The sequence below is a fragment of the Phyllobates terribilis genome, unplaced genomic scaffold (assembly GCF_046119375.1).
Source record: "Phyllobates terribilis strain yellow unplaced genomic scaffold, ASM4611937v1 Scaffold_1__5_contigs__length_1240528914, whole genome shotgun sequence".
Lineage (NCBI taxonomy): Eukaryota > Metazoa > Chordata > Amphibia > Anura > Dendrobatidae > Phyllobates > Phyllobates terribilis.
In genome coordinates this window covers 359,152,006-359,165,069 of record NW_027362761.1, presented here as the reverse complement: position 1 = coordinate 359,165,069, position 13,064 = coordinate 359,152,006, and the positions used below count along the sequence as shown (strand labels likewise).

At 44.8% G+C, this 13,064-nt stretch overlaps 1 protein-coding gene across 9 annotated transcripts in view; it reads right to left on the bottom strand.

The window, feature by feature from the left end:
• The window catches only part of CLIP1 (CAP-Gly domain containing linker protein 1), a 121,783-nt gene that overhangs the window by 25,380 nt on the left and 83,339 nt on the right, over window positions 1-13,064 (bottom strand). For all 9 annotated transcript variants that reach the window (XM_073676241.1, XM_073676242.1, XM_073676243.1 and 6 more), the window contains 2 exons: window positions 4,911-5,031; window positions 450-502 (listed from right to left, as the gene is read on the bottom strand). In XM_073676241.1, coding sequence (XP_073532342.1) covers window positions 450-502; window positions 4,911-5,031 — 174 coding nt within the window. The remainder of the gene's footprint in view (window positions 1-449; window positions 503-4,910; window positions 5,032-13,064) is intronic.

Here is a 13,064-nt window from a genome sequence, read left to right as displayed (position 1 = left end):
ATGCCATATATATGGTGTCTGTATAGAATACTTTATTTTTTACGCACCCATTGGCAATCTGATCTACAAATTGGATCCGACTTAAGCATGCTGCAATTTTTTTACATGCAGATCATCAGTGTGAAAACACGGCTCACGTGAACAACACTGATTTGCAGTGGTAAGTGTGCTGCCTGTATGTTATCCGTTTTGCATACGGAGAACATACGGATGTAAAACACTCGTCTGAACAAGCCCGCTGTTTCTCCTTCAATACAGCACCTGCATATAATTTACCCCAAAAAATAAAAAATAAATAATTTCCAAAAGGCCTGGTTAACATCTGCCAGTGAGACAGTTTACACCCTCTTTAAGATATGAATGCGCACCCTCATTCTGTCACAATATTATTCAGGCAAGCTGTACAGGGTAATCGGACATAACTAGAATAATGGGAACATTGAAAATACCTTTTTTTCATCTCTAGCAGCTGATTATTTAATACGGATCTCTCCTCTTCAAGCTGGAAAAAAATACATATAAATTAGTATCACACTGGCAGTAACTCACCTTTTTCAGTTATCACAGTTACAGGACATTTGCCAATAAGTGTATGAAACAAATTTAGTCACACATAGTAAGGATATATTTCCATGGGCATATAGTAACAGCTGTATGAATCACTAAATCTAAATCAAATTATATAATAGAAAAGCAGAAAACTGTTTTCTAACAAACCCCTAAAAGTGAGGGGTTCACAACATGATGTAAAAGTAGTCTAAAACACCAGTATAAACAAAGCTTAAAGGGTTAATCCAAAGTTTTGAAGTTCTTCCCTATCCAGAAGATAGAGGATAACTTCCTGATAGCTGGGACACCTACAATCTAGAGAATGGGGCTTTGAAAAGCCCTGTCTGATTGGCGTGTAGGTTGAGCAAGTGCACCATGTGCTCCATTCAGACAGGGCTTTTCAGAGCGCTGTTCTCATCATTACTGCGGGGCCAATCACTATGGACAGGAGATAACTTCTAAACCTGGCACAAACACTAGCATTCAATAGATCTCTTGTCCACAGTCTTAGAAGCAAAAGCAGTAATAATACATACTTTATATGGATGTGTATTTAATGGGGTTTATGAAGAAGAATATATAAATACTAGCCTGGTGGGTGTGTTTTTTTAGAGGGCCCCTTCTAATCTGGAGAGTGAGATGGTTGCATCCTTCATTCTCAATGGACAGAGTATGTTAACTAAAATATATGTATATTATAAAAGCCTACAATTTAGGAACAGGACTACAGTCATGGCCAAAAGTTTTGAGAATGACACCAAAATTATATTTTCACATGATCTGCTGGCCTCTGGTTTTTATTAGTGTTTGTCTGATGTTTATATCACATACAGAAATATAATTGCAATCATATTATGAATACCAATAGGTTATATTGACAGTTAGAATGAGTTAATGCAGCAAGTCAATATTTGCAGTGTTGCCCCTTCTTCTTCAAGACCTCTGTAATTCTCCCTGGCATGCTCTCAATCAACTTTTGGACCAAATCCTGACTGATAGCAGCCCATTCGTGCATAATCAATGCTTGCATTTTGCCAGAATTTGTTGGTTTTTGTTTGTCCACCCGTCTCTTGATGATTGACCACAAGTTCTCAATGGGATTAAGATCTGGGGAGTTTCCAGGCCATGGACCCAAAATCTCTATGTTTTGTTCCATGAGCCATTTAGTTATCACCTTTGCTTTATGGCAAGGTGCTCCATCATCCTGGAAAAGGCATTGTTGGGCGCCAAACTGCTCTTGGACGGTTGGGAGAAGTTGCTCTTGGAGGACATTCTGGTACCATTCTTTATTCATGGCTGTGTTTTTAGGCAAGACTGTGAGTGAGCCGATTCCCTTGGCTGAGAAGCAACCCCACACATGAATGGTTTCAGGATGCTTTACAGTTGGCATGAGACAAGACTGGTGGTAGCGCTCACCTCTTCTTCTCCGAATAAGCTGTTTTCCAGATGTCCCAAACAATCGAAAAGGGGATTCATCAGAGAAAATGACTTTGCCCCAGTCCTCAGCAGTCCACTCCCTGTACCTTTTGCAGAATATCAGTCGGTCCCTGATGTTTTTTCTGGAGAGAAGTGGCTTCTTTGCTGCCCTCCTTGAAACCAGCCCTTGCTCAAAGAGTCTCCGCCTCACAGTGCGTGCAGAAGCACTCACACCAGCCTGCTGCCATTCCTGAGCAAGCTCGGCACTGCTGGTAGTCCGATCCCGCAGCTGAAACAGTTTTAAGATACGGTCCTGGCGCTTGCTTGTCTTTCTTGGGCGCCCTGGAGCCTTTTTGACAACAATGGAAGCTCTCTCCTTGAAGTTTTTGATGATGCGATAGATTGTTGACTGAGGTGCAATCTTTGTAGCTGCGATACTCTTCCCTGTTAGGCCATTTTTGTGCAGTGCAATGATGGCTGCACGTGTTTCTTTAGAGATAACCATGGTTAACTGAAGAGAAACAATGATACCAAGAACCAGCCTCCTTTTAAAGTGTCCAGTGATGTCATTCTTACTTAATCATGACTGATCGCCAGCCCTGTCCTCATCAACACCCACACCTGTGTTAATGGATCAATCACTAAAACGATGTTAGCTGTTCCTTTTAAGGCAGGACTGCAATGATGTTGAAATGTGTTTTGGGGGTTAAAGTTCATTTTCTGGGCAAATATTGACTTTGCAAGTACAGTAATTGCTGTTAAGCTGATCACTCTGACATTCAGGAATATATGCAAATTGCCATTACAAAAAATGAAGCAGTAAACTTTGGAAAAATTACTATTTGTCTCATTCTCAATACTTTTGGCCATGACTGTACACCATTTAGAATATGGGATCCAGAGTCAGTTCATAGGTGGGAAACTAGATTATTACAAGGGATAAAAGGCCTCTCATATGATGAGGAGCTGGAAAAGTTGGGCTTGTTTAGCTTAGAAAAACTACGCCTCAGAGGACTTCTCATTTATATGTATAAATATGTGTGTGGTCACTGAAACACGAAATTCCTTCCAAAGACCATACTAAGTGGTGGAGGAAGGCTGAACTTCATGGACCTAGGTCTTTTTTCAACCTATGTAACTAGGTGTTCTAGATCAGCCTGGCTCTCAGAGTTTATTTTCATGAATTCTGACTGACAATAAGTGTCTTCTGTTGGAAGACCAAGCAAAAAAGAAAACATGCAGGTGGGTCATCAAAACAACCATGAAACGCCTTAGCAAAGCCATTATGCTTTTCACACAGAGCGCTGATTTAGAGCTGACAAAAGTCAATTTTACTGGCAATTGAGAGAAATATACAGATATGTTGGCAGACGGGTATAAATTTGCTTAGACAGCTAGGTGTAATTAGATAATTAGGTGTAAAGAAACAGACATGTATACAAATATAGGCTATCACTTACAAAAAATGGACATAAAAGGGAACCTGTCATGTGGCTTTTGCCCCCAAATGGCCACCTCTACCATACTATTACTTGCTAAAGTTATTATCCCAAAAATGTATTTTTCTTAATTTTGATAAAATACAAAATTTAAAGATGGCTTGCATTTTATGCAAACTAATAGTCTTTAGTCAGGGTGATGGGAACGATATGCAAAAAAGACATGATGGCCGTACCCTAATCCTGCCCAGTCAGGCACATCATTCGCAATCCTATCATTAGTCGGATTAGGCCGTGGCGATCTTGACATCCTTGCACAGCTTCTTCCCCTCCTTGACTGACAGGTAAATGATGCAAACTACGCAAGCAGTTTTTTGAGGTTTTTTTTTCAGTTGAGAATTGGACATCTTTTTGTGATAATATACACAGCTTTAGAAAGCACCAGCATGGTAGTGGTGGCAGATTGAGAGTAAAAACCATTTGACAGAGTTGGTTTAAAAAAAAAAAAAAAAAAAATGAAAAAAAGAAGTCACATTCGTTTATGAAAGAAATCTTGAAAATGTTTTTATAAAACACTCAAATCCGTGCAAATTGCTGTTGTCACCTTTGTAGAACCTAAAATAGCAATCCCATTCTAAGCGCCAACTGCAGACACCCACACACAGGCACACTGTTCCTTCAGAGAAGAGAAGAAGCAGATCACAGAGAGGAAAAAATAGAAGTCTCTGGATATCACATTTGTAATGTATGATGCCATGTATTTCTTTGTTGCCAACTATTAGCATTAACCAGTAATGAATCATATATCACCTGTGCTTATTACACACAGTCATTTTCTAGCAGGATTTGCTATTCTACAACTTTAGATAAAAATACTTCGCACCTATTGCTGGATTTTATTTTTTGTTTTTTAGAGAACTATTCTCTATGTAACTAGTTTAGAAATGTTTAAAGCCTCGATGGACAACACAAGGTCTGCTGGAAACGCCAATGTTGAGAGCTACAATGTGAGACACCCGGTAACTGACAGCGTCATGGAATATAATTGGAGGTTCTGTGTATTCCGCCATACATATAAGGCACTTTAATAGGAATTCCTTGTACTTTGGAGCAATCGAGTGAACAAAATAGTCAGTTTCCATAGTGACAAATCGCTATACTTTGAAATCTCTACCTTTTCTACTTAAATAACACAAACATCTATTTTCCAGCAAAACCACAAGAAATATTTAGCAAATGACAACTATTTGAGGGTTTTAAGTAAAAAGACATAACTGAAAAATAAATGAGATGTCCAAAAGTGATCGGTTTCTACCTCCCAACAAGGTATTTTTAAAATCTAACCTTCAACCCCTTTAGTACAACAATGTGTTAATAGCAAATCATTGGGTATCATTAGTAATACATACAGAAAGTAATGTTCAATTAGAAACAATTAACAGTGTTAAAGGAGATGCAGCATTTCAGGCATCAAGACAAAGCTAGAATACATATGCTTGTACCAACCTTCTGGTTACTGGATACTTCTTCTTTGCTCCTTCCAAGCTCCTCTGTAAGTTTGAGGTTCTCCTCCTGCAGAGCCGCTAACTGCTGGGACTTGTGCTCAGCCGCCTGCCTTAGCTCTTCCCTGCAAGGACAATGAGAGCATGGTTACTATGGAAACACGACAGGCAAGGAAACTGTGGGATCGAGTCATGTTCACAGCTCACAGTACACCCTTATCATGTGATTTATATCATCTAGAACACTGCACATATGACAGAGAGACATTAAATACCATCCGTGACGTTACAGAGCCAGGCCTATAATAATCCAAAGAAATCAAGGCCAAAATCATAAAAGATGGTGTAGCCCGGCTTGACGTGTCATTAAATTATCATCGATTATAGACAATTAATATCTCATGGTTTGTAGTATCAAATGTAGTTGTATTAGGACATCATCTTTGGCCACTATAAAAATATTTCAGCATTAAATTCTCTATATATAAGCAATTTAAAGACAACCTTTCACTGGATTTTATCATTTAAACACAGCACTTCCTCCAATTCAGGCTGCTCCACTGATTCAGGAACAGTTTCTTTTTCTTCTGTGGCATCCCCACTCAATCCCTGAAGAAGCCCGTGTGAAACGCGCGTTGGAGTGGGGGGCGACACGAACACATCTCCAGCATGGCTCATGGTTGGTAACCCTTTCTTATACACACTCTTGGACTGGAATTTTCCCATTATTATGAGCATTGTCTCTTATGTAGAATTTCATTCAGTATATCTCTTTGTGCTGTATCTAATTACTCTTACACATATATTTATCTAAATCTGTGGCATTGTATGCACAGATGTGTAATTTATTCTTTGGAATGTAAGCACTTTGCACTTTATATCAGCACACATTGATTATACAAATCTATTCTCGGTCTAAGCACCTGGCACTTTTTTCATGAATGCTGCTGCTGTTTGTCTACCTCCTCCTTATTTTATATATTTTTTAATCTGTCTTGTATGTTTTTTATTTCCATTGTTGTCATGTGATGTCTTTATATCCAATAAAATTATTATTGTTAAACTTAATATGTAATAGTTATTATTTAGTTCCAGATAGTAAAAAATACTAAACTAGAAAAAACTATTTGGGTTTTGCCTTATTGTATCCTTTATATATATATGGAATTATGCTCTTCCTGTTCTAGTTTAAAAAAAAAACCAGGAGCTGACTGCTAACCTGACAAACTTACTTCCTTACAGCACTATTTAAACCCCTAGTGCCTTAATTACACCATCAGGGAAGTAGGAAATATAATTTTTCTGATTTCTAAAAAAAGGGGAGTTCTTATAGAAAACGTAATCAGGGAGAAAAAACAGCTCACCCTTTGAGTAGGTGCACGGACAAGACTCGGCATTTCATATAGTTTGTAGCACAAGAAAAGGAGGTCCAGCAATCTTCCGAAAATAAAAGATGTAAGGCTTTATTACAGGTCTATGGAGTCGGAGTCCATTTTGGTGGAGTCGGAGTCAGTATAAAATGTACAGACTCCAACTCTTAAAATATATAATAAATTGAGTAGAGTAGCTCAATGCAGTTTGTGGGGAATATTTTTTCATAAGAATTTGGGTATAGTTATGAAATGTCCTATAATTGTCTGTCCTATTCCTGATCTAAGGGTCTGGACTTTTAGCTGAGATGAATCTGTGCTGCAGTTTCTGTACATGATAAGTAGTGAAGCTCCTCCTCTACAGATAAGGGGGAAACCCCCCCCCCCCAAAAAAAAACACATACAGGGAAGGAATGCCTGCACTCATCTCAGAACTGCTGAAGTGAACAGAAAAAGGAGATTATTGTGTACTCACCGTAAAAGCTTTCTCTTAGCCTCTAATTGGGGGACACAGGACCATGGGGTGTTATGCTGCTGTCCACTAGGAGGCGACACTATGCATAATCTGAAAAAGATTAACCGTGGCTCCTCCTCTGCAGTTTTGTGCAAAAGCATTAGGAGGAACGTAACATGGATAACATAACCATGCCTATAAGAAGGCAACTATGTACGAGCTCAAAATAGACAATATGAGAACTCAACATAACAGCCCGGAACGGGCGACAGGGTGGGAGCGGTGTCCCCCAATTAGAGGCTAAGAGAAAGATTTTACGGTGAGTACACAAAAATTTCCTTTACTCTGTCGCCTCATTGGGGGACACAGGACCATGGGACGTCCAAAAACAGTCGCTGGGTGGGAAGCAATGGATGAATATTGTGTAGACAGGCCCCTACAATTGGGGCACCGCCGCCTGCAGAATACGTCTACCCAGGCTCGCGTCTGCTGAGGACTGGGTATGAACCCTGTAGTGTTTGGTAAACATGTGTAGGCTAGTCCAGGTGGCTGCCTTACACACTTGTTGTGCCGAATGGCCCAGGAGGCCCTTACCGCACGTGTAGAGTGTGCCGTAATACCTGCTGGAAGAGGAGAATTTTTGAGGCGGTAGGCCTCTTGTACGGTGGATTTGATCCACCTGGCAAGGGTAGCTTTGAAAGCTGGCAGACCATTGCGGCCGCCTTCCAGAAGAAGAAAAAGAGAATCAGACTTCCGGAAAGGCGCAGTCCTAGACACCTAGATAAACAATGCCCTGACAAGGTCAAGCGTATGCAGAGCCTTCTCCACTCTATGAACCGGGACTGGACAGAGGGATGGCAGTGAAATTTCCTCATTGAGGTGGAAGTTGGACACAACCTTCAGAAGGAAGGATGGGACCGTATGGAGAACTACCTTGTCCTGGTAAAAAGCCAGGAATGGCCGTCTGCAGGAGAGTGCTGTCAGTTCAGACACCCTGCGTAGCGAGGTGATTGCCACCAGGAAAACCACTTTTTGGGATAGAAGGCGGAGTGGGACTTTCCTAAGGGGTTCAATGGGTGTTTCCTGCAATGCTGTCAGCACCAGGTTGAGGTCCCACGTTTCTAGTGGTTGTCTGTAGGGGGGAAACCAATCGGGAAACCCCCTGAAGAAATGTCCTTACTTGCGGCTTGTTAGCAATGCACCTTTGAAAAAGCACTGAGAGAGCTGACACCTGGCTCTTAAGGGAGGCCAGGGACAGTCTGGCCTCCAGACCCGATTGGAGGAACCCAAGTACCCTGGGGAGGGAATAAGGGAATGGGGTCTGGCCACGAGATTCACACCAGGTAAAGAAGGCTTTCCAGGTACGGTAATAAATCTTAGCAGAGGTTGGCTTCCGTGCCCTGATCATGGTTCCAATGACGTCCGGCGAGAACCCTGACTGGGTTAGAACCCAGGTCTCAATGGCCACGCTGTCAAATTGAGGGCCCCTGAGTTCTGGTGGTAGAACGGGCCCTTGTGACAGAAGATCCGGGCGGTCAGGGAGACGCCAGGGGACGTCTGCTGTGAGCTGTACGATGTCGGCGTACCATGTACGTCTGGGCTAGTCCGGTGCGATTAGGATGGTTGGAACTCCCTCTTGCTTGATCTTCCTCACCACTCTGGATATCAGGGGGAGAGGTTGAAAAATGTACAGGAGCTGGAACTGGGTCCAGTCCTGAACCAGGGCGTCAGCTCCTAGCGCCCGCGGGTCGTGAGTTCTGGCCATGAAGTTGAAGACCTTGGCATTGAAGTGGGATGCCATTAGGTCCACGTCCGGAGTTCCCCAGCGATGGCAGATCTGTCGAAAAACTTCGGGATGGAGAGACGACTCTCCAGAGTCCATTCCTTGCCGGCTGAGGAAGTCTGCTTCCCAGTTGTCCACACCCGGAATGTGGACCGCATAGAGAACCGAACCTGTGTCTTCCGCCCAGTGGAGAATGTGTGTCACTTCTCGCATCGCCTGGGCACTGCGGGTCCCCCCTTGGTGATTCACATATGCCACAGCCGTGGCATTGTCCGACTGGACTCTGATGCGAGAGGCTGCCAGTAAGTGATGGAAGGCTCTCAACGCCAGGAGGATGGCACGAATTTCCAAGATGTTGATGGGCATGGTCGCTTCCACTGGGGACCACTTGCCCTGTGCTCTGTGGTGTAGGTGTACCGCACCCCAACCCGTCAGGCTCGCGTCGGTGGTCAGAACCTTCCATTGACCCGTGAGAAAGGATTTCCCCTTTGTTAGTGAGGTTGGCTTGAGCCACCAGTGCAGGAACCTCCTGGTTGACGATGTCAGCTGGAATTCCCTGTCGAGAGAAGAAGGGTTCCTGTCCCATGACTTGAGGATGGCTAGTTGGAAAGGCCTGAAGTGAAGCTGAGCAAATGGAACCGCTTCTATTGCCGCCACCATCCTGCCGAGGACTCTCATGGCAAACCGGAGAGATCGATGGGGTTTGCTGAGGAGAGTGCGAACTCCTAGACGGAGAGGCAGTGCCTTGTCCTTGGGAAGGAGCACTAGACCCCTGAAGGTGTTGAATAGCATTCCCAGGAAGGTCAGAGACTGACTCGGGGTTGGTGATGACTTTTGTAGGTTGACTAACCAGCCCAGGCGACTCAGAATGTCGATTGTGATTGAGACGCTGAGCTCGCAGTCCTTGAAGGTGGGAGCCTTGATAAGGAGATCGTCCAGGTATGGAACAACTACTATGCCTCTGGAGTGCAGGACGTCCATGGTGGCTGCCATGACTTTGGTAAACACTCTGGGAGCCGTGGCAAGTCCGAATGGGAGAGCCACGAACTGGTAGTGGTCCTGGGTCATGATGAGGAGGAAGTCTGAGATTTTCCTCCTTTAAACTTTGACTGGCCTGCTTTTGACTGCCAGGTCTTGTCCGACTTTTGCGTCGACCACGAGTTGTCCCTGCGTAGGGAGCGGTTGCTATTTTGTGCTGGCCGCGAGACGGACCAGCCCGAAGAGTTCCAAAAGGATCGGAATCGAGTTTGGTTACGCTTCTTGTAAGTGCGTTTGGGTTTCAGTTGGGGGAGAGAGGTACTTTTACCCCCTGTGGCGTTGGATATCATCGTGTCCAACTGTTCACCAAAAAGAAAATTGAACGAGCCATGCGTTCTACCTGACGGTCTGCTGTGTCCCTGAGGGTTGAGCTATCTGGCAGTGAAAGGAGTGACTGTGCTGCTAGCCTAGAGACTGGGGGATCCACTTTAGGTGGATCTGTCCATTCCTTGGTGGTCTCCTGTGGGAAGGGGTATCGCGCCTCCAGATATTTGCGATTGGTAAACTTCTTCTCAGGCTGTGAGAACTGCTTTTTAAGGATCGACAAACTCTGGGTGGTCAAAAAAGAACTTAGGCGACTTCAGAACTCCTTCAAAGGAAATCTTGTGTTGTGGTGCCTCCGGGGGTGGATCAGAAAAGTCCAGCACCCGATGGATGGACGAGATTACGTCCTCAACTAGCGCTGTATTGCTAGGGGGGATTGGGATCAGAGACCCTTCAGTTTCCTTGTCTGAGTCGGAATCACAGATGCCTTCCGAATCCCGTGCATCGCTAAGGCGTCTCCTGCTGGGTGAACCAGGGTGGAGGCCTTCTCTGGTCGGGGATCGCTGCGGAGAACTGCAATGTCTGTCCCTGGTAGGGGACGGTCTAGATGACCTGGAACTACGGTGTCGTTCCCTAGAAGGGGATGACCGTGTGCTATGGGATGACGCAGATGAACGTGACCTGTGGGTTCGCTTGTGTCCTGACCTAGATATGGATGTGCCTGGGTCATCATGTCCCTGAGTCGAGCCTTCCCTTTGCTGGGTAGCGTTCATAGCCGAGGCATGACTCTGCAGAGCCTGAAGCAATGTGGAGGTTAGGTTATCTATAGACTGCGTCATAGATTGCGACATCTGAGTGACCTATTCCAGCTTGGCATTAGACACCGAAGCATTGGCAGGAGCTTCTTGGGGCTCTGGCACAGTAGTCTGGATGCAGTCCTGGCAGTGCGGGTACGTGCTGCCACTTGGGAGAGTATTACTGCAGGCTGTACAGAGTGCATAATAGCAGTCCTGCCTGGTTCTCTTGGACCTTGAGCCCTGCATAGTGCACAGGGGTGGTTATGCAGAGAGCCCTACAGCGGTGGCTATGCAGAGGAGCCTGGACTCACAGCCGAGGAAGAACTCCTAGGTCCAGCGCTGAAGATCCACAGTCCTGTGCCCCCCGGAGACTGGCTGGTCTTCCCTTATCCTGCAGCAGATAATGGCCGCCGGAGTAAAGTTAAGAAAAAAGGGGGCGGAGAGCTGAATAGGGCGGCAGAACTGTGTGAAATCGCGCCCTTTCAGTCTCGATCCGCCCCCTCTATGATACTGTAGAGTGTCATATTATCCGGGGGGGCGGGCCGGGGAGAGGAGGTGGCGGCTTCGGCCTAGCCGCAGCCGCGGCCTAAATTAGATGCCTGATGCCCAAAGGGACTGCAGGCCGGCGCGGAAGTCCGGGAAGGGGCCGGATCTGAACCGGACCCACCCGGATTTAAAGGCAGGATAGCGGTGGGGTATAAGTGGAAGGGGGGGCCCTGTGAAGAGTCCCCCTGAGGCACTGTAGAGCTGGTGCTGCCGCAGAAACAGGGCGCAGGAAGGCCTGTGCCTCTGTTGTGTTGTGCCTGTACTCCCCCCGGCCTCGACAGGAGCCCACAGTAGGGCTGGGGTCCCTGGATTCAGCCGTAGTGTGCTGGCTGCTGGGAGCTGCTGCCTGTACAGGCCCTACCTGAGGCGTTTCAACCTAATACTCCCAGAGGGGGATTAGGGAGGTGCTGTTGTCACCATCAGGGGGCTATGTCACCATCAGGAGGGGGGTCTCGACTTCGAACCAGCACCCGAGGGGCTGGGGAAGGAGCGACATGGGGAATAGCCATCTCTACTTCAACCGTGCACCCCATAATAAGGGGCCGAGGAAGGAGCCATGCCGGGAGTCTCTCAGTAGACCCACTTTTCTTCATCTGTAATCGGTGAAAACGGAGTTTAAAAGTTTTAGGTGTGCCTCCTATGCGACACTAAGCAAAAACTGGAGAAGGCTGATGCCGTCCAGGGGTGTGTACTGCAGAGGAGGAGCCACGGTTAATCTTTTTCAGATTATGCGTAGTGTCGCCTCCTAGTGGACAGCAGCATAACACCCCATGGTCCTGTGTCCCGCAATGAGGCGACAGAGTAAGCAGGATTAAGAACAAAAAAGAACAGGTTCTTGCTATTATAACTGACAATGCTTCAAACATAAGTACAATTAAACTGATGAAAGAGAAGAATGAAGGTGAACAGCAGCTAGAAGAACATTTCAGATTCAGTATGTTGGAGATGGAAGGCCACAGTTCTGTTCCAATAACGGAGGAACAAACAGATAATACTACAGAAGAACAGCAAAATGATTCTTTACAATTAGATGATCTTGTTGAAGCTGCTTCACACCTCTCTCCTATTCATCACATGCGCTGTGTTGTGCACACGCTGCAGGTGGCAATAAGAGATAGTCTGCAAGAGGGACATGCTGCAACTCTGATTAGCAAAGTGAGGAAATTGGCTATTGCTGTCAGAACCCCTAAAATGTATTCCATCTTGAAGAGACGTGCTGGAAAAGGGGCAATTGTGGAATTATAAAATTTTTCATTTCCTCTCAAAGTAGTAGAAGAGTCAATAGTTCATCAAAACTTATTGTGCGCGAGGCAATTCCTTTATACCCTGAAATTGTTAGAGATGTTGCCCATGTGGTTACTGCTTTGCCACCAACCCAAGTTAGTGTACAGAGGTTGTTCTCTAGCCTTAAAATAACTAGGTCAGATTTGAGGTCTTCTATGAAGGAGGATCTGATGGAGGCGATACTATTTCTAAGAACAAATTCATAGACTGCACAAATGTTCTTCAGTACGTTTTTGTTGAACACTGTGTATTTTCCACTTGCTGCATAGTGTATAATAAATTTTAAATATGCAAAAGTTTTTTTGCTCTAGAGTTGTATTCCAATAAATATATTTTATGTTCTATCTAAATAGCTTGATTGTTGTGTCATAATAATGATTAAAAGCCTGATGTTATCATTTTACTACAGTAAATTTATCACTTAAACATGAGCCATGCATGAGGGAGTCGGAGTCTGAGTCGGTGTCATGAAAAATTGAGGAGTCGGAAGTTTGGCGTACCGACTCCACAGCCCAGCTTTCTTGTGCACAAATCCAGCGCAGACCAGTAAGAGCTTCATCTGACGCGTTTCAACCAAATAACCTTAATCATAAGATTAAGATGCTATGTTTAAGAATGTTTG